This window comes from Elephantulus edwardii, unplaced genomic scaffold, assembly GCF_000299155.1.
Source record: "Elephantulus edwardii isolate Elephantulus edwardi_28Jun2011 unplaced genomic scaffold, EleEdw1.0 scaffold00360, whole genome shotgun sequence".
Classification (NCBI taxonomy): domain Eukaryota; kingdom Metazoa; phylum Chordata; class Mammalia; order Macroscelidea; family Macroscelididae; genus Elephantulus; species Elephantulus edwardii.
In genome coordinates, this window is record NW_006400110.1 from 425,266 (window position 1) to 447,926 (window position 22,661).

The 22,661-nt window shown below is 41.0% G+C and overlaps 1 protein-coding gene across 1 annotated transcript in view; it reads left to right on the plus strand.

Moving 5' to 3' along the window:
• Positions 1–5,617: 5,617 nt before the first annotated feature.
• Positions 5,618–22,661, plus strand: part of ZNF292 (zinc finger protein 292) — a 171,052-nt gene continuing 154,008 nt past the window's right edge. The window contains exon 1 of the mRNA XM_006902027.1: positions 5,618–5,820. Within this exon, the coding sequence (XP_006902089.1) occupies positions 5,653–5,820 (168 nt within the window). The 5' untranslated portion in view covers positions 5,618–5,652. The remainder of the gene's footprint in view (positions 5,821–22,661) is intronic.

A 22,661-nucleotide genomic window follows, 5' to 3' on the forward strand; every position in this document is an offset into this window, starting at 1 on the left:
TCCTCTGGAGTAAAATGTCTTGCCTGGAAAAGCTTGGTGTGTGTTTACCTGATTGAAATAGCTTCGTCCCAAGCTTCCTCTTTCCATCTGTGGGCAGAGCTCTGGTTGTCAGACTCTCGGGGTTCGGTTTAAGGAACCAGTTTCTGGACATATCTAACCCCCACCTTTGAGGGCTCAGAGTCTGTCTGGGGCTGGGCGGCCAGCCCTTTGGAGTGGAGCGGGCCGATGACAGTGACCATATCGTGACCTCTGAAGGACAGGTTCAAGCAGCCTCGCTGTTCGGTTTCAGGGGCCCCGCGGATCCAGCATTTATCGGCCTGGAGGCCCTGGCCGGCCTCTACTGTAGGCCAGGAGCCCTCGCTACGGAGTCGGCATGGTCCGCAGAGCTGGGTGGGAAGCTGCTGCAGCGAATGCGCAGGCTGCAGCTGCCAGACGCTGGCGAGACAGGCGCGCAAGCAGTGTCGGCCTGGGTGGGTGCAAGTGCCGCTCGGATACGGGGAGGGCGAGAGCCGGGGCAGCACTGGCCACCCTGGCCAGTCCATCGATCTCCTGCGTCCCCGGGCCACTGGGAGAGCCAAGGAAGAGGCAAGGTGAGCGCCGAGGGCCTTGAGCGTCCTCCTCGCGTGCCCGGGCGAGGGCCCGATTTGACTTTCCCCTGGGTCTGAGGTCAGAAGGACCTCGACAAATGCACCCCTCGGCGACTCTACGTTTTCAAACACTGCACTGAATTCCTGGCTCGCCAGAGCTCTGCGCTGCTGGTTCTTGGAGAGCAACACAGCTCCCTTACAGCCTCTTCGAGCACCACCCAGGGTGCCAATCCCACCCCGGACGCAGGCACATCTATCCCCAGCCTCATAGGGGGAAAGTGGGAAAACTTACACTGAACCTTCTCAACCTTACACTGAAACTAGGTCTTTCCCTATGATTCTACCCCGCCCATAGTGACCACATAGCGCTTTGACAATGGGAACAGGTGCTCCTTCAGAGAAGCTGAGTGTCTGGGCTCACGTGCTTATTTTTGTTTGTTCCATGAATTTCCCCAGGAACATCTCAGTAAGTAGAGGTGTGCGCGCATGTTGATGTGTCTCTTTTCCGTTGAAGTTACCATTTGATCTCCAAAGAACAGATCCAGTTACGTAATTAAGTCATGTGTCCTTTTCTTAAACCTTTTCTGTGGATAAGAATGAGGTTGTCAAATTCAAGATTCAGTATCTTCAAAACAAGGTCGAACTTCCTTCTCCATAAAAAACAAGACTTGGACCTTCTTAGATAGCACGTTAATCAGAACACTTAGAAGCTCTGCATGGAATCTACACTCATTTTCATAATACAACATTGCTGTATTTATTTATGTATTGCAAGCTATTCTTCCACAAGACTTAATGCTTTCAGGAGGCAGGGGTAGTTTTCATTCATCTCTGTTGTTGTGTGGTGCTGTCAAGCGACCATAACTCATTGCAACATAATGAACAGGTCTGAACCTTGCCCTATTCTGTGGTATGCTCATGATCTCTATTTTATTACAGTCACTGGGTTTATTAATCTCTTAATCATCCTCTTGATGCCTCCCTTCCCTCCAAGGATTGATCCCTGCTGATAACATGCCCATTGTATGTTAGACAAGTTTCCCATTCTTGCCTCTAAGGAGCACTCAAGCTGTACTTCCTCCCACACAGCTTTGTTCTTTTGGCAGTTCATGAGATATTCAGCACTCTTCCCTCTACCACCACAATTCAAAGGCATTGAATCTTCTGTCATCCTTATTCATTATACAACTTTAGATGCATAGGAAACAAGTGAAAAGACCACAGCTTGGATCAGGCCCACCTAGGTCTTCAAACGAAAATAGTTGCTCTTTAGGACTTTGGAGATGTACTTCATTACAGATTTTTCCCAGTGCAACAACGCATCTTTTGATTTCTTGACTGCTGTTGTCATGAGTGTTGATTGTAGATCCAGACAAAATGAATTCATTGATAACTTCAGTTTTTTTGCAGTCATGATGGTATTGGTCCAGTTATGAGGATTTATGTTTTCTTATTGTTAAGATGTAATCCATATTGAAGGTGATAGTTTTTTCTTTTCTTCAGTAAGTGCATCACATCAAATCTTCACTTTCTGCAAGCAAGGTTGTGTCATCTATATAATGCAGTTTGTTGAGAATTCTTTTTCTGATCTCGATGCCAGCTTCTCAAATTATTTGTGCACCATAAAGACTGAGTATGTATGCTAGCCCTCAAATAAACCACTGGAAAGCTCAAAAACCAAATTCAAAGGGTTCATCCCAATTTATAGTGACCCTGGAGGACAGAGGAGAGTATTCCAAGGCAATCTATATGCAAGCAGATTGCCAGGTCTTTCTCTCAGAATGTCTGATGGACTTTTACATAGTAGCAAAGTACTCTGAGTCAGAGATACTCAGCAATTGATGAAATAATTTTACTACCACGCTTTTATGATCCCAATAAGCTCTGAAATTTCTGAATGTTAAAAGTTATGAAAGAATGAGAAATCGGAATTAAAAGTGAATAAAAATGACAAGCATAAGTGTTATAGTGTTTAGAATTAGTTTATTAATCAAGTTGTAAAAAGAGACTTAAAGATTTTTACTGTGTTTAACTTTAAAAGTTATCAAGAGGAAGATTCCGTATATACTTGGACTATTTTTAATGCCAATATTTACACAATTTCATTCTTCCTTTCTATAGATTGGGTAGAGTGTAAGTTACCAGACTTAAAGTGAAAAGAATATTGTTGTTATGTACCGTGGAGTCAGAAATGACCCATAGCTAACCTTCCAGCGGGTTTTCAAAGGCAGTAAATTGCATGGCAAGAGACGGCTAGTGAATTCTAACTGTATATCTAACTAGGCTTTGTCAGGGAAGGAGAGGGCACCCCATGAGATAGATTAACATAGTGACTGCAGCAGTGGGCTCCAGTGTGTCAGATGATGAGGATGTCACAGAATAGGGCAGAGTTCAGACCTGTTGTTCATAGTTTTATGTTGTACTCAACATGACATCACCTAACAACAACCTTTTACAACTTACTTGTCTGAATTTACATTTAGCTAATCTTCTATTTGGGAATTCTGGTGGTCTAGTGATGGAGGTGAGTGGAGCTGTAATGCCAGTCCAAAGACATGAGGTTCAAATACACCAGCTGCTCTGAAGGGCAATCTCCTCTCAGGCAATCTACTGTGTATGAAAGCCTGCTGGAGGTTGGTTCCAATACAGCAGTACAACAATCTTCTATTAATCAGTTTCATATTGTTCACCGAACCTAAAAAGAAAATAATTTGGAGATATCTCAAACACTTTATTAACTGCATTAATTCTTGATCTTTCAAGTCTCCATAATATTCTTGGCCTCTTTTGTTAGTAAATATTTGAAAATGATCCATTGTTAATACATACATTAAAGTATGTGTGTTGTACTAATATTTTAACTGGTTTTGTTTTTCATAAGGGGTTTAACTGTGGCCCACTCATCTTCCATCCATCTGAAGATCTTCCTCTCTTGCACATCCCTCTACCTTTCCAAGCATGATGTCCATCTCCAAGGAATAGCCTCTTCTAGCATCACGTTCAATGAGATAAAGCTTTGCCATCTTTGCCTTCAAAGTGTAGTCTGGCTGCACTTTTTCCAAGATATATCTGTTTGTTCTTTTGATAGTCATAGTTCTTCTCCCTCACCACAGTTCTTAGGCATCTCTTTTACTTCTGTGTATTTTATTCAACTTTCAGCTCTCAGATGCATAGCAAATGATTGAAAAAACCATAGCTTGAACAAGGTGCATCTTAGTCTTCAAACAGGTATCATTGCACCTCAATAATTTGGAGATGGATCCCTCATCCAGAAGGATTGACACAGTGACTGATGCAACAGGCACAAGTGTGTCAGGATGATGAGAATGGCACAGCATAGGGAAAAGTTCTTATCTGTTGTTCAGAGGGTCGCTATGAGTCATAAAGACTTGAAAGCATCTAACACCACCACTTTTCATAGTGGCGCTTTAAAAACTGTAGTTTTAAAATTTTATCATCATTAATACATTTCAAAGCAATCATTCTACACAACAAACTAAAACTTTTTATTAATAATTGGAAATTTTCAAAGATTCTCTACACAATATTTTTTCAATTTAGATGCATTTGATAAATATGCCTTATTAAAATAGTGAAAAGATTAGGTATCACAACAATAATCATAGTTTCTGAATTTCTGTAACCCCTTCAGTTGTGGGAAGAGCAGCATTCTTGTTCTCTCTAGTACTAGCAACACCTCACTTTTATTTTGAACTTTAAGGGTAAGCTTTGGGATTTTTGTAGTTACTACCTACTCTTTTGTGTAAGTGCAAAGTATTCATTTTTTGCAAGTTATTAATAACCCAGAATGTAACCATTTGTATCACCAAGATATTTTTAATACTCAACAATGTTGGGTTCTTTAAAGTTTATTTCTTTCCCTACACTTTCCTTAACTGGCATTACGTTTCATACATTTATTCCCATACATGTTTTTCCACTTATCTTTCAATAATGGTTTGGTTTGTCCCTATGAGACTTAAGTTACCTTAGCATAATGCTTTCCAGTCTCTCCCAAGTATTTTTAAATCAACATTGTTTTAAAGCTTGTAGCATCAATTTTCTTCCCTCTGTTGTTCTTTTCCCACATAGTACTTATAGTTGTTTAGTGTTTTTTCTTTTCCCCTTGACTTTCCTTTCGCTTTCGTGTATATCCTGTTTTCAGTGATGACTTCTACAATGTGTACAAATATTAAATCATAGATTAGTTGGCTATAGTATTCTAGAAATGATCTATTATACCGTCCACAATTTTAGTGTGCTCAAACATTCTTAAAAATATTGTACCTTTCCTAACAAGAGTTTATTCTCCCGACTAAGGATTTGAACTTCATCCTATTCTGACCCAATTGTTACTCTTCTTTGTTGCCTCCATTCCCTAGAAATTATGTTTCCAAGGGAAAGGCACTCTTGGAGTTGAAGAGGGGAAGAGTCTAGCGGAAAATCGGGTACCTCATGCACTAATCTCTCTTCCCCGGGTTGGTGAAGACAGAGACTCTTCTGACAGTCTCACATTGGCTCTCACACTTGTGGTCCACGAGTGAGGGGCCTTGACCTTCTCCATCTCCCTACGTTTCTGACCTGGGTAGAGGCCAACAGCAAATGCATGTTTGTCTGGGCCCACCTGCAATTGCCCCTCGCCAAGCCTCTTGGGCGACTGGGACCTATGTCCGTGGAAGAATTTGGAACAGAAGACAAACACCACGAACTGGGAACGCTGGAGAGGGCAGTCTTTCCCCGCGTTTTCCCCAGTCGAGGTGCCCACGTGATCAAGCGCAGGCCTCCGCAAGGCCGTCCCTTTGGGCCGTAGCAGCTCCTTCCCGCCCGGGGTAAGTACGCAGCACCACTATGCACCACGGGGCCCGCCCGCCCTTCTCCTCTCCGCTTCCCTGCACCTCCCCAGGTTGCCTCGCGCCACTCCGCCCGCCCTCTACCGCCTGCCTCTCCCCCGGTTCCTTTGTACGTGCTCGGCGGCGTGCGAGCGCGTCCGGCACGTGACCCTTCCGAACGTGGCATTGTGTTATCACGTGACCCAGGTGCGTACGCGACGGAGCGGGGTGTGAAGATGGCGGACGAAGAGGCCGAGCAGGAGAGGTTGAGCCGTGGGGAAGGCAGCTGCGTCGCGGAGCTCCAGCGCCTGGGCGAGCGGCTCCAGGAGCTAGAGCGACAGCTGCGGGAAAGCCGGGTACCGGCCGTCGAAGCGGCCACGGAGTACTGTCAACAGCTGTGCCAGGTGAGGGCTCCTCGGTCCCCTCCCCCTCCCTCCCCCCCCCCCAGGAGGGAGAGGGCGAGTGAGCGCCAGGCGGAGGAGCGGGGGCGCATGGTCGGTGCCGTTGCCGTTGCCAGGGCGGAGCGGGTAGTACGGGGAAGGCGCCTTTGTGTGGCTGCTGTGTGGCAGTTGTCGCCGGCTCCTGGCTGGGGGAAGGGAATCGCGTTCTGGGTGGAGAATGCCCCTCCCCTCTCTTCCCCCAACTCTGGACTGCGCTGTCCCCGCAGCGGTGGAGCAGGATGGAGCAGCTAGGGCCAGAGCTCTCCTTTGGAGAGAGGGTGCCGTGGGAAATGGAGGTTAGGCGCTCCTTCTCCTTTTATTGTGCTCGGAGGATTACCTCGTCCCCGCCTCTGCGCCTCCGTTTCCCTCTCCAGCGGGCCTCCGCCCCCAGTGGCTTTGCTTTCATCCGTCCCGCCCCCGGCCCTGTTCTCCCCGTCTCCAGGCCTTTGTTGCTAGAATTTTGCCTTAGGTTTGAAGGGGCCTTTGTTGATGTTGGAGGAGCAGTCCTTGCTGTCTCCTTTTAGCTTGGCGAGACGTTGCAGTGTCTGGAGAGGTATGAGGTCTCCTCGTGCCTTCCTTGCTTGGCACACCATTTCCTTGGCAGTGGCTGCTATAGGTGGAGGGTAGCTACCCCCTTACATATATTCCAGGCTCAGGTGGATGCCCCATGGGAGTGGCTTACTAGAGTCTGTGCTTCTGTAGCTTTACCTTCTAGTAGTTCGAGTTCCTTTTCTCCCTCACCAGTTCAACTTCTTGTTGAAGCAGTCTACAAGGTCTAAGATTTATGTTGAGACCAGTGCTCCGGTTTGTTTTTGATGGTTCTTTCCCTTTTACGCCCAAAGACACAGCTTTCCAGTAATTGCTTTCTGACCAGGGTGGTCATGATAATACACAGCTCGCTTACGATAGAAATCAGCCTATGGGTCTAAAATTAGACTTAATTCCAAACCCTCCAGTTGCATTTGGAATTTCAGGGTATTACTTTCTGCTCATTCGACGGCACATAACAACAACAACAACAACAACAACAACAACTTTCTGCTGGCTTATTGAAGACTGTGGTTAGATTTCTTAATGTGAGAAGGAAGGAACCCCCACACACACACACACACACACACACGAGTGCGTTTAGAGAATTTGGTAAATTTTCATTTTCACACTCTCAAGTTCTGAAATAATTCCTTTATAAAACTAGGGTGCTCTATCACATAGAAGAAAACTCTTGCTTTTCTGCACTTTACTGTCACAAATTATTTAGTAATTGGTCATCTTTTTATTTCCTTTTAAACTGTGAGAGCAGCTTGTATGACTTGACTAGGACTATATGTAATGTGAAAGAAACCTCTTCATAGTTCTGGTATGGCATAATTCGAGATTCTGTAATTCTTCGACATTCTTGTAAAACATTATTGACATTTGTTGCATTCTTTACACATTTTAAATTTATCTTATAGATATAAAGATGTATTCTGTAAGAGTTTATTCAGTAAGCAGCCTTTCATTATAAGTAGATTTTTAATCAGTAAAGGTATTAAAGTATTTTGCCAAAATACATTTTTTTTTGCCTAAAAGTGCTGACTGATGGGTTTAAAACTAATTACTACAAATACTTTTGGTCAGTAGTATTCATAAGTAGGATTAATAATCCTAAAGGGGAATCTCCTGCTTCACCCCTACCCCTTTTTAGGTGATGTGTCATTTGAAGAGTTTCATTTAGAAACTAATTTTTAATGAATGAAACATTATTTCTTTATAAAATGAGCATGAAAGTAATTTGTTACATTAAAGTCTTTACCGTATAGATTGCTTTTGTTGTTGCAATGGCAGAAAATAACAAATAATAGTAACCCAAATACTGGGTTTGTGAATCTCAAAAATAAAATATTTCATATGCTACATCCCCACAACGATCTAAGTGCGTTTAAAAGTGACCGCGCTTATTTAAAAGATGATGTGTGTGTGTGTGTACACACACATCTGTTTTAATTTTTTAGATGTCTTTAAACATATTTTGTTTAACAATGCTGTCAAATTAAGATAGCATGAATCATAATTGTCTCCTCAAAATTATATTCTAACCATTACTGGGCTTGAGCAAAGCAGTGGTTAATAATTTACAGAATTTATTAGACACAATAAAAAAAAGAAATACTAGGAACTGGACATTTTGCTTTGGATTTTAACCTTGAAAATATTACTTTTCATCTAAATTTTTTCTGTTAAATTGGAATATTCATTTCCTTAAATTAGGTAATGGTGAAATATTTGTCAGGATTAGTGGGCATCAGAGTTGATATTCTGTTCATTACTAGTGTTGACAGTAAGGTACTGAGGTGCCTGTGTAAGCCTCATTACTGCATAAGAAAATACATTTCATTTAAAACATGGATTTTTACTTAAGCAAAAGGTAAAAAGCTTTGGAGAATGTAGTGAAACCCACAAAAGTAGAAGTTGTTTAAAATCTCTGTTTGCATATTTTCTCTCTTTTTAAATGAGGTAGTATATGAATAGATTTTGAGGTTTTAGATGACAAATTGAAACCAAAGACACTAAACATGTTTTTTCTTATTGTTAACAGTATTGTTTTATACTTTGTGTTTGAATAATCTCTGGAAGTGTGTGCTGTGTTTTTTATTTAAACAAGCAAAAGGAAGAAGTGGAGGGTGAGTGAATGGAAGTACCTTTCATATATCTTAAGTATTCTTAGATCTTTTAAAAGTTAACTTCAGTTTGGATAATATAGCCAATTTTTTATCCATGTTGTTGTTGTTGTTATGTGCCGTTGAGTCGTTTGCGACTCATAGCGACCCTATGTACAACAGCCCCTAAACCCTGCTCTATCCTGTGCCAATCACATTGCCTCTGACACACCCATCCTGATTACTCCAGTCACTGAATCAATCCACCTCATAGAGGGTCTTCTCCTCCTGCGCTGTCCCTCTACTCTACCCAGCATGATGTCCCTCTCCAAAGACCTGTCTCTCCTTACAACATGTCCAAAGTATGTCAGACGAAGCCCCAGAATCCTTGCCTCCAAGGAGCAGCCTGGTTTAACCCTCTCTAGGATGAATCTGTTTGTTTTCTTGGCAGTCTATGGTACATTCAATACTCTTCTCCAGCACCACAGCTCCAGCACCACAGCTCAAAGGCGTCAATTCTCCTTCTATCCTCCCTAGTCATTGTCCAGCTCTCTGAAACATAACAAGTGATTGCAAAGACCGTGGCCTATATCAGGCGTACCTTTGTCTCCAAAGAGACACCGTTGCTCTTGAGTACTTTAGAGAGGTCCCTGACAGCAGACTTTCCCATCGCAATACGTTTTTGATTTCCTGGCTGCTGGTGCCAAGAGTGTTGACTGTGGAGCCGAGCAAACTGAAACTGTGAACAATCTCAATCTCTTCACCTTCCATCCTGATGCTACCAATTGGTCCAGTGGTGAGAATCTTTGTCTTGTTGACATTGAGCCTTAGTCCATACTGAAGGCTGCAATCCTTGACCTTCTGCAGTAAATGCATGAGGTCCTCCTCAGTTTCAGCGAGCAAGGTTGTGTCATCTGCATAACGCAGATTGTTGATAGATCTTCCACCAATCCTAATGCCACGCATCTCCTCATAGAGCCCAGCCTCTCATGCTCTGCATACAGGTTGAAAGGGTATGGAGATAGGACACATCCCTGGCATACACCCTTCCCAATTTTGAACCATTCAGTGTTGCCCTGCTCTGTTCTGATGACTGCCTCTTGGTCCAAGTGTAGGTTTCGCATTAGCACGATTAAATGTTCTGGGATTCCCATTCTTCTCAGAGTCAGCCACAGTTTGTTATGATCCACGCAGTCAAATGCCTTTGCATAATCAATGAAACACAGATAGACATTCTTCTGGTATTCTTTGCTTTCAGCTAAGATCCATCTAACATCAGCTACAATATCCCTAGTACCTTTTGAAAAATTTAAAAGAAGTTATTATGTGCCATAGAGTTGCCTGTGACTCATATAAGCACCCTGTGTACAACAGACCTAAATGCTGCTCTGTCCTGTGCCAATCTCACTGTCTCCGATATACCTACCCCCATGAACCCAGTTCTTCCACTGTCCCAAGCATGATGGTCTTCTCCAGAGACTGACTGGTCCCTCCTTGTAACATGTCCAAATAAGAATGTAGCACACTATAAAAAAGTTTCTTGGTTCTCTTTGCCTTACCATCCTTGTTATATGCCAGAGAGTCAGAACAGACTGCTTATTACCATATATAAATATTAATCACAGTTGGAACTTATTGGACTAGTCATTGAAAGGTGTGGTAGCTTGGTCCATATAGAATTGTGCTGCTATCTGATAGGTGACAGGTTTCGAATTCACCAGAGGCTCTGCAGGAGAAAGATGAGCATTCTCCTATATGATTTACAGCCTCCAAAAAACACACTAGAGTGTCAGCTATGAATTAGTTCTTATTCCAGGGCAATGAAGAAAACTAGTATTCTATCTGGTAGCCCAGGCGATTTAGTCCTTAAGGAGCTGAGGTGATTCCACTGATGGAGCCTCTGTGTCAGTTTCAGTCCGTCAGCAGCTTTGAGGGAGAAAGATGGTGTGTTTTACAGCCTTGGAAGCCCACTGGTAGGTCAGTTATCGGCTCAGCTTGGCAGCAGTGAATTTTACTATGGGTCAGACAACCTTGTTATAGTTTTTAGCTTCAAGGAACTTAAAGCAGGTGCAGGAGGAAGATAGCAAGTTATTGTTGTAAATGGTATTTATAACATGTCTCTCATATTAGTATAGTCCTGTGGAAGATTATTTTGGAAATTTAAACCCAGAGGATCCCTGCAGATTTCTAAAAGGACTTTTAAATTATCTCCATTAAAAAAAAAAAAAAAGAATTCGTTGGACATAGAGTTAGAATGATTTTGTGTGGCAGGATATGTGCTGAGAATATTATATCCTGAACTAGATAATTGGCTGATAATGCATGAGTTGTGACTCTTGGCCCAGTGATAGAAGTACTTAGCTGCTTGATTTGAACCCAGTTGAACCCAGCACTGCTCTGTGAGAAAAAGATGACAATCTGCTTCTGTGAAGATTACAATTTTGGAAATCCTTTGGGGAAGTTCTGCTCTATCTTGTAGGGTCAGTGTTAGTCTCAATCCATTCTAAGGCAGTGTGTGTATGTTTTCATATTCTTTTAACTCAGTGTGGGAGGAGAGGTACTGTGTACATGGCTGTGTCTGTATAGAATTTTTTTTTTTTTAAATTTACTCCTCAGTTCATACAAAGCAGTGCTTCTTGGTGGGGCATAGCATTTTTCCTTACTGCAGTTCTCATTTTAAGAGCTTAAAAAAAATTACAACAGTTACTGGAGATAACGGCATTTGGATTTGGTACATGAACTAGGGATACTGAATTTTTGAAGCGATGAAGGTAGTCCTACACCATGGTAATTACTCTTCTGCTTAAATATCTGAATTGATACAAGAATATATTTCATTCATTTAGTGGTCCTGTAACAAATACCAAACTGAATGTCTTTAGCAAACAAATTTCCTCATAGGGGTTAGGGAATGTCCTTGTCTCTTACTGCATCTTTGGACCTGGTGTTATAGATCTTTATGTCCTGGCATTAGTTTTCCTCTGAGAGGAAACTCTTCATTGGTGGCTCATTTTTGGGGGGTTTTCAGGTCTAACCATCTCTACTCATTCATTTAATCTCATATCTTGAAAGATACTCAAGATATAACCAAATTTTGTAGCCTGTGTCTTGCCTAACTCTATCTGATTCTGTCTCATTAACATAATGGATATTTGAATTAATAATTTATGAATTCATAAAATATTTGTAGCCATTAAATAAGAACTGACTCAAACCTGACGCTCTTACATTTCTGAACCTAAATTGTGCGAGAGGATATTGTGTGCCTGTCTTTCACAGATCACCTGACAGAGTGGGACATCAGAGAGGCATGGCAGTTATTTACAGACTGCACCATGATAGATCACAAAATGAAGGATGGTTTTATCGTACTGAGATCATGGCCTAGCCAAGCTGACCTGTTTGGGGGCAGTACAGTTACAGTTCATGACAGTGTGTTTTTTTCATATATGTTACTTTGTGCCATTAATGGAACCAACTCATAGCGGACCCTCCAGTGGGCTTTCAAAGGCTGCCAGTTATTTATGTGAGAGGAGATTGCCCATCTTGCTGCCTTGGAGTAGCTACTGGGTTCACATGGGTTGCATTGCAACTCTTTATCTGCCAGGCCACAAATTTCCCTTTTCCATTTTAAGGTATTCTCAATCAAAATTAATCTGGAAAAAATGAAGGTAGAAGATCTTAAACTTTAGTTTAATATAATTTACAATGAGGATGAGGTCAAGAAAATGTCTATTTAGAAGCACTTATTTAAACAAGGATTAAAACAGTTCTGTTTTACTGGTTAAAGAAGGTAACATTCAGCATAATTAATTGTCCTGATTCAAGTAGAGATTTGACCTTTTGATGTAATCAGAACTCTGTGCTTTTAAAGAAAGTACTTACAGCAAAAGATCAGATTTAAATACTATAGGGAATTTAATAGGTAGCTCTGGTGGCCTAATGAATTAGAATAGGTTCTTATTTGTTCTTATTCCCAAGAATTTCCAACTAAACGTGGAAATTATTAAACAGTGTCATTTGTATCACATGCAGGCAAAATACTGCTGAAGATCATTTAAATGGCTGGAACAGTATAGATAGGGAATTGCCAGAAGTTCAAGCAGGATTTAGAAGAGACCTTGGCACCAGAATATCATTGCTGAAGTGAAATAGATCCTGTCTGAAATTAAGGAATACCAGAAGAATGTCTGTTTGTGCCTTATTGACTATGCAAAGGCATTTGACTGTGTGGATCATGACAAGTTGTGACTGACCTTGAGAAGAATGGGAATCCCAGAGTACTTGATTATGCTCATGAGGAACCGATACCTGGAGCAGGATGCTGATGTGCAAACGGAGCAGGGGAGCACGGCATGGTTTGGAATTAGGAAGGGAGTGTGTCAAGGATGTATTCTGTCTCCATACCTGTTCAGTTTATATGCTGAGCAAATTATCCAAGAAGCTGGGCTCTGTGAAGAGTAATGTGGAATCAGGATTGGAGGGAGACTCATCCGTTACCTGCATTATGCTAATGACATAACCTTACAGACTGAAAGTGAGGAGGATTTGAAGCACTTGTTGGAGAAGATCAGGGAATGCAGCCTTCAGTGTGGATTGTGTTTCAATATCAAGAAAACAAAAATTCTTACCATTAGACCAATAGTCAGTGTCATGGTGGATAGAGAGGAAATTGAAACTGTCAACAGCTTCATCTTGCCTGGAGCCACCCTTGGTATGAGCAGTCAGGAAATAAGGAGATGCATTGCATTGGGAAAATGTATAGTTAGGGACCTTTCCAAATTATTGAGTAGTAGTGCTGTCAGTTTGAGGTCTAAGATGAGTCTGATTCAGATCATGGTCTTTCTGATTACTAGCTATGCATCTGAGACCTGGACAGTGAATAAGGATGACAAAGAATTGATTGAGCTGTGGTGTTGGAGAAGAGCACTGAACATCCCATGGACAGCCAAGAGAAAAAATAGGTATGTTTTGTAGAGGGTGAAGCTGGAGTGCTCTTTGGAGGCTTCGCCTTACGTGCTTTGGACATATTAGTAGGAGGTGGTATTCCTTGGAGAGGAACATGATGTTGGGAAGGGTGGTGGGTCAGTGAAGGCGAGGAAGACCTTCAACCAGGTGGATTGACAATGTGACTGCTGCAGTGGGCTCTTCTGTGTCAGGAAGTGTGAGGATGGTGCAGGACAGGGCTGGGTTCAGATCTTTTGTTCACTATAAGTCGTACTTGACTCAATTGCACCTGACAACAACAACAACAACTGCTGTCCTAGTGGCTAGAAGCTGTAGTGAGTCTCAAAGGCATATGGTTTGAATCCACCAGCTGCTCCACGGGAAAAGGATGCTACTTTCCACAAGGACAAAATCTAATGTTTTTTTTAATGCTTCTTTCCAGAAATTGTTTGGTCCTTTAAAAAGAAAAATAGTTATAGTTGAGAACATACTTTATACATCGTACATCTGTCTTCCCTCCCACCCCCAAAATAAGCATATATGTTAGATCATCCCACAGCTACACGTGTGGCACTGGGATGTTGTTTTATGACAGTATAATCCCTCTAGTCTTGAACTGTAGCCAGTTAATCATTTACTGGTGGATATACAGTGAATACATTTAATTATATAAATAATTTTAGTGAAGGGTTGAAAGTAGGTGATATTAAGAACATTAAGGAAGTCTTTACTGAGAGGGACAAAAATGGACAGTCATCTCCCATTTGTTCAGATTTATAGCCTCAAACCTGATGAAGGGTCACTATAAGTTGGAACCCACTCAAAAGCAATGAGTTGAGGAGCTTAGAGCTCTGATGGTGTATTTTCTAGAGAAATGCACTGTTAGCCAAAAGTCACACATCTCTGGTTTAAATTGACCAACTGGGCCCAGAGAAGATGTACAATCTTTTATTGGTGATTTACAGTGTGGGAAACCATGGAGGGTCAGCTGTGAGTCAGGTTTGACAAGAAGGCAATGATTTGACTTGACCTTAATTTACTATTGGTTCCTTATTGAGCTCTGCTAGTGTGGTTCTAGGGAATTGGGCTGCATAGAACAAAGGTCACACCTCTCTTGCAGTTCGAATCTGCCAGCTGCTCCATTGGAGAAAGATGGGCCCGACTTTACCTTTGTGCACTGCAGTTTAGAAAATCCATCCGGAATCAGGTCTGAGTCAGTTTCCACAGGATGCCAATGAGAGAGAGCGTGAGTGAATGAGATCAGTTGAATACCTTATTAATAGAATGGTTTAAAAAAATCCAAAACTGTTTAAAGTGCTGCTCAGTATTTAAATTGTATATTTTTTGGTCTTTTATTAATTTTTTATTAACTTTAATGAACGTTTATAGAGACTTTGGATTTCCATTCATCCCTTGTTGCATTTTTCTCTCTGCCCACCCATTCCCCTAAATTGTATTTAAAGCCCTTTTTTTGTGTATTTGTTTGAGCAAGCTGTATTTCTTTATTTACACATTCTTTGCTTACTTTTTTTTAGTTGTAGTTTCTAGAAACTAGACTTTTGACTAGTGAAGATTTTGTTAAACTGATTTGTAGGACATGCTTTCAAATTAGAAGTAAAGATGGTTTGCTTGTTAATTAGTGATTATGACCTTGGGTACTGAGGGAGTAATAAGTGTTTTAAATTTTAAAACTTTTGTTAATGCTCATGGGAAATAATTTTTAAAATGTTCATGATTACTAACATGCTGGAGATATTAAATTCCACTCTCACGAATACGCTTATACCAGTGTTAGCAAAGGGGAAAAGCTTACCAAGGTTTATTTCCCTAATTCTAGACATTTGTTAGTCTTAAGTGAACAGAAAGATGTATTCAGAAATTGCTCTTGCAATATTTTTGAGTAACTAACCTGCAAAGTCACAAATTTTTGAGTATGGAATTGTTAGTGTATTTATTTTATTCGTTGAGGTTTTTGTGAAGAGTAGGGGTTTCTTTATTTTTCTAAGATCCATAGGTAAAGTCAGTTCGTAACAGAAACAATTCTTGAATTGAAATATGCTAGAAGCTGCCAATATTTGTTAAAAATGTAATTTTACTTTTTATTTGTGCCATTACTGCATACCCCATGCACCTTGTAACTTTGTTACTTTTCTTAAGAACCTGTTTGGTTAACTGTTCTTTGGCAGTGAGAGTTACAAGTGTCCTGAAAAGAAAAAAAATATTACTGTTTACCCTTAACTTTCCCAGTGCAAATAGTCTTCATTTCCTGACTGCTGGTGCCAAGATTATTGATTGTGGAGCCGAGAAAGCTGTAATTGTTAATAATCTCAATATCTTCTCCGTTTGTCTTGGTGCTGCCAGTTGACCCAGTGGTGAGAATCAACACTCTTTGCACCAGCAGTCAGAAAAAGCAAAGGAAGAATTGCACCAGGTAAGTCAGTTGTCAGATACCTCCAGAGTACACGAGAAGCAGTGATGTCAGTCTAAAGACCAAGGTGTGCCTTAGAGACCAAGGTGATCCAGGCTGTGATCTCCAGTTACTTGTGCTATGCATTAGAGAGCTGGACAACAAATAAGGATGACAGGAGAAGAATCTATGCCTTTATGTTGTGGTGCTGGTGAAGAGTCTTAAACATACCATGGACCACCAAGAAAACAAATGAGTCTGTCTTGGAGAGGGTGAAACCAAGTTTCTTCTTGGAGACAAGGATTTTGAAGCTCCATCTCGCATACTTTGGGCACATGGACAGGAGGGACCAATCCTTGGAGAAAACCATCATGTTTAGAATGGTAGAGGGACAGCACAGGAGAGAAAGACCTCAGATTAAATGGATTGATACAGTGACTTGGGCAGTGGGGTTAGATGTGTAGGAGTCAGTGAGACTGGCTTAGGACAGAGCAGACTTTAGATATGCTGTACATATAGGGTCGCTTTGAGTCGCAGGCGATTCAATGGCACATAACAATGACAACCCTTAGCTTTATATTAAAGGCAGACAAAAAGAATGATACCTAAGTTACATATATTTAGCTAAGAATACTTGTTAAAATTCATTCCATTATGTACATCTTTTAATTTACTTTAAATATTTATCTTTCTCATGTAGGAAGAACTAAAGTAGACCTCTCACTGCCCTTAGTAGAGTTACAAATATGATTAATATTTCAATAACAGTAGTAGATGGTAAATTGTCTAGTTGCTGACATAAGTGGTGTATAGTTGAGTGCTTGTCTGCTAATTCAAAGGCTGGCAGTTGAAACCGTCCCATCTGCTCTGCTGGAGAAAGGCCAGGTGATTGGGGTTTGTAGAGGTTAAAACCAAAGGAAAAAACCCTGTGGGGCAGGTGCAGTGTGCCACTTAGAATCAGTGTAACTCATAGTCCACTTGATGGCATATAACGGCAGCATTTTTAAGTAACTGCAAAGAAATGAGAGCAGTGGGGGGAAATAACAGTTTACATTGAGTGTTAAAGTAAGGATTTGGATAATCAGAGAAAATTGGAAAAGCTAGAAATGAAAGATCCAAGAGATAGGCTGAGAGTTCAGGGAATTCTGTGTAGATCATTTGGTATTTGATGAAAAATACCAGGGATTAGGATGAAAAAGGAGTAGAAAAATTAGATCAGAACTAGATTTTTAGTTTAGGTACCAAACCTTTGAATTGTTCTTGTAAATGTAACTGATGTGCAGTCACAGTTCCTAAAGTTTGGGGCAATGAAGTAAAAATTAAAAGTATAATGTAACTCCTGTTTTCACTTAAACAAGAGTTTATGATGGTGGTTATTCTGTGTAACATAATAATACCTGAGTATGCGGGAGCTTTAAAAGAACAGCCTTTATGAAAAAAAAAAACAAACAAACAAACCATGAAACAAAACACCAATACAATTCTTCTTGTTCACTTTATGGGTTAACTGAGTAGGTTCTGTGTCTACTGGCCCATTGGCACAGGATGGTCTCAAGTGGTCCCAGGCTTGATTGCTCTAGGGACTTTAGCTAAGGTGGCTCACCTCTCTGCCTCATGTGGCCTCTCATTCTGGAGTAAGGTGGCTTGGGTTTTTTAACGTGAGAGCAAATGATACTGCACAAGTGTTTTAAAGCCTCTGCTGTTCATTCTTGTTGCTTTCCCATTGATACTAGCAGTCAGGAAATCAGACATAGTACATTGGGCAAGTCCACTGTCAGGGACCTTTCCAGAGTGCTGAAGAATAGCAGTTATGACAGTTTAAAGACTCTGGTGCCCCTGATTTAAGTGGAAAAAAGATTAAAAGCTCTTAAATCTTTGTTTTAATGGCAAACCTGATAGAAAATAAGTACACTTAGCTTTTCTTTAGCACTCATGAGATTGGGGAGAACTTTTAAAAACATTCACATTTAGTACCCTTGAATTTATTTGGGCTCTTGGTGACCTCCCATCAGTTTTCCAAGGATGTAAATGACAGTTGGAGGAGATAGTCAGTCTTTTTCCTGTGGAATGACTATGAATTTGAACCTCCCGAGATTCAGGGCTGGTGGGTCAACAGCAGAACCAGAGCATTTGTCGAAATGCTTTTTCTTCTTTATGCAGGTAAAGAAGAATTTGAACTAAGATTGTATAAGAATTTTTAGTTGACTTAGGTAAAGTGTTTTTGTTTGATAAAAATTAAACTTGCCACTTCTTTTACTCATAAAAAGTGAACAAATTATTTTTCTTAATTTTTATTGATACTTTATAACAAAATTTTACAGAAAAGTTAGCTTTCCAGTCATTCATTGTTGCACATTTTCCTCCCTATCCCTCACCCCCCACCCCAGTTTGCTTTTCTCTTTAACAAGATTCTGTTGCACAATTTCCTCCCTCCCTCCTACTCCCCAGTCCAGTTTGCTATGCACCTTTTATTCTGGACTGTTGTCAATGCAGATGATACCTACTCATATTTTTAGACATTTCTTTCCCTCATTGATTTCAATGCAGAGCATCCTTTTTCCTTAGTTTTGCCCCAGCCCCCATGACAGTCCTGTTTTTATAACAGTGGCATAATGCACTATTTGTCCTTTTGTGACTGAGAGATTTCACTCAGCGCAATGTTGTCCTCCAGGGACAAATGGGCTGCTGCTGCTTCTTTTTCTGTTTTTTTTTGACAACAAATGGGCTTCATAAAACATTGTCCTTGGCTAAATGTTCTCTAACCCTCACGCTTGTTGTCTGAAATCTATAATGCGGTTTATGCAATTACAAGAAGTTTAGCTATTTTTCAAAATCTGTAAACTGTCTGAGCTTGTAGTTAAGAGGCAAGACTTAGGATCTCAAGGAAGAGAATTTATGTTCAAAACAGGTAGTTTTAGATGTTATATGTAAATAGTTTAATTTGAAGAGTTGTGAGATTGCAAGATTGAAGAACGATTTAGTGTGTTTGAGGAGCTTGGTGGGTGTAATGTTTAGGACTGCTAACCGAAAGGTTGGCTTGTTCAAATCCACAAGCTACTGTTTGGGAGAAAGATGGGCTGTCTCCTCCTGTAAAGATTTACAAGCCTTATGATAAATGACTGTAAATTATAACTGACTTGATGGCAGTGGATGGGTTTTATTGTGTTTAAATATTTCATTTTACCCAAATTACCACCTGGTAACTAATATATAATACTTTTTGAGTCTGATTTTGAATTGTTAGAAAATGTTACAATTTTATTACCCATTGTTTATGAAGACTGTATGGTGGGAGCTCTAGTAGCTTGTTGTTAGATGCTAGAGAGTTGAATATGACTTACAGTGACCCAGAGAACAACAGATCTGAATCCTGTCCTGTCTTGTGCCATCCTCACCATTCTAATACACTTGAGCCCATTGCTCCCATCAATATGTCAGTCCATTTCAGTGGGACTTTTGCTGACCCTCTACCATTCCAAGCATGATATCCTTTTCCAAGGAATAGCCTCTGCTAGCAGCATTTTCAAAAGTATGAGAGATGAGGCTTCACAAGTGCTCCAAGGAGCACTCATGCTGCACGTTTTCCAAGACATACCTGTTTGTTCTTTTGGCAGTCCATGAGATACTCGGACTCTTCTCCAGTACCATAACTCAAAGGCATAATTTCTTCTGTCATTCTTAATTTGTTGTCTACCTCCTCTATGAGGTGGATTGATTCAGTGACTTGGGTAATCGGGATGGTTGTGTCAGAGGCAACGAGATTGGCAAAGGGTAGAGCACGGTTTAGGGCTGTTGTACATAGGGTCGCTATGAGTTGCAAACGACTCGATGGCACATAACAACAACAACCTCTCAGATGCATAGCAAGTAATGGAAAAGACCATAGCCTGAATCAGGTGCACCTGGTCATCAAACTGGCATCATTGCTCTTCAGTATTTTGGAGAGATCCCTGACAGCCAACTTGCCCAAAGCAGTATTTCTCCTTATCTCCTGACTGGCTGGTACCAAGGGTGTTGATTGTGGGTCCAAGCAAGATGAAATCCTTCTATTTCAATCTTTTATCTATCATGGTGCTACCCACTGGCCCAGTGGTAAGGACCTTTATTTTCACTAAGATGTAATTCTTATTAAAGGTCTTAGATCCTCTGCAACAGATGCTTCAGGTTTTCCTTGCTTTCAGCAAGAAAGGTTGTGTTATCAGCACTCATCGTTAATGAGTCTTCCTCAGATCCTGATATCACATTGTTCTTTCTAGAGTTCAGCTTCATAAATTATTTGCTTGTCATATGGATTAAATAGGTATGGAGAAAGACTGCACACCTAACAAACACACACTTTCTGATTTTAAACCATATGGTGTTTTTTTGTTCCTTTTAGATAGCAGCTGCTTGATCTTGGTATAGATTTTGCACTAGCACATTAAGTGTTCTGAGATTCCCATTCTTCTCAGTATTAACCATAGTTTGTTTGAGTTACACAGTGCGATGACTTTGCATAGTAAATAAAACACAAATAGACATTTTTCTGGTATCCTCTGCTTTCAGCCAGGATCCATCTGATATCAGGAGTGATTTCTCTTGGGCCATGGCCTCTTCTAAACCCAGCTTGAACTTCTGGCAGTTCCCTGTTAAGATACTAGTTTCGGATGATTTTAGCAATATCTTGTTTGCATATAATTTTAATGTTATTGCTTGGTAATTTCCACATTTTGATGGCCCACCTTTCTTGGGAATGGGAATATGGATCTCTTCCAGTCAATTGGCCAGGCAGCTGTCCTCCAAATGTTAAGGCATAGACTTGTGAGTACATCCAGGCTTGCGTCTATTAGTTGAAAAATGTCAGTTGTTATCCCATCTATTTGTAGGGTCTTATTTTTTTACCAGTATCTTCAGTGCAGCTAGAGTGACTTATTTTGATATCATTGGCTCTTGTTCATGATATTTCTTAACATTTTTTAAGTGTCGACAAATTTTTTTGGTGCAGTGTTTTGTAGCTTAGTGGTAAGAAATTGCAATATCAACCCACAGATAGGAAATTTGAATCCACCAGCTGCTCAGCAGGAGAAAGATCAGCATTCTCCTCCTGTGCAGTTAACTGCCTCTGAAAACCTACTAGAGGGTCAGCTATTGGTCCATCCCAGTAACAACAGCAAAATACATGGTTAAATGCCTAACATGAAATAATGCAATGAATTTCAAATATCTGGAAAATGTATCTTTGTGGAACATCTACATCTTTATTGATGATTGAGAGAGAGGAATGTTTCACATTAGCTTCATACCTTCTAGATTATTTGTTACAATGTGCCACCAATTTGGAACTGACACAACCTGAAAATCTTTTGAAACTTCTTTATACGTTTAACTCAAAAGTGTGAACATCTTAACCCGTTTATGTTCTGAATATTCAGATTTTGATTTTTGATTTCCTAAAGAATGGGAATACAAGAACATTTGATCATGCTAATGAGAAACCTATACTTGGACCAACAGGCAGTCGTCAGAACAGAGCAAGGAAACACTGCATGGTTCAAAATTGGGAAGGGCATATGCCAGGGATGTGTCCTGGCTCCATATCTTTTCAATCTGTATACAGAACAGATCTTCCAGGAGGCTGGGCTCTATGAGGAGAAATGTGGCATCAGGATTGGTGGAAGATCTGTCAACAATCTGCATATGCAGATGACACAACCCTGCTTGCTGAAACTGAGGAGGACCTGAAGCGCTTGCTGCAGAGGGTCAAGGACTCCAGTCTTCAATACGGATTGAGAATCAATGTCAAGAAGACAAAGATTTTCACCACTGGACCAATTGGCAGCATCAGGATGGATTGTGAAGAGATTGAGATTGTTCACAGCTTTAGTCTTCTTGGTTCCACAGTCAACACTCTTGGTACCAGTTGTTGTTGTTATGTGCCATCTATGTACAAGAGCTCTAAATGCTGTTCTATCCTGTGCCAACCTAGCCATCTCAAACACACTCATTCCCACTGCTCCAGCCACAGAATCGATCCATCTCATCAAAGATCTTCCTCTCCTTCGCCGCCCCTCCACTCTGCCAAACATGATGTCAAGGACCAGTCCCTCCTTGCAGCATGCCCAAAATATGTCAGACGAAGCTTTAGAATCCTTGACTCCAGGGAACACTGTGGCTTCACCCTCTCCAGGACAAACCTCTTTGTTCTCCTAGCAGTCCATGGTATATTTAACACTTGTCTCCAGCACCACAGCTCGAAGGCATCAATCCTCTTTCAACCCTGTTCACTGTCCAACTCTTTGATGCATAGCACATAATTGTGAAGACTATAGCCCAGATCAGGTGCTCCTTAGTCTCCAGCCTGAAATTGTTGCTCTTCAGTACTCTTGAGAGGTCCCTCACAGCCAACTTGCCCAATGCAGTTCGTCTCCTGATTTCCTGGCTGCTGTTACCAAGAGTGTTGACTGTGGAGCCAAGTAAATTAAAACTGTTAACTGTCTCAATCTCGTCACCATCCATGCTGATGCTGCCAATTGGCCCAGTGGTTAGAATCTTTGTTTTCTTGACATTGAGCTTCAGTCCATATAGGAGGCTGTAGTCCTTGATCTTCTGCAGCAAGCACCAGTAGCCAGGAAATTAAAAGACATACTGCGATGGGAAAGTCTGCTGTTAGGGACCTGTCTAAAGTACTGAAGAGCAATGGTGTCTCTCCGGAGACTAAGGTGCGTCTAATAAAGGCCATGGTCTTTGCAATCAGTTGTTATGCATCAGAGAGTTGGACAGTGACTAGGGATGATAGAAGGAGAATTGATGCCTTTGAGCTTTGGTGTTGGAGA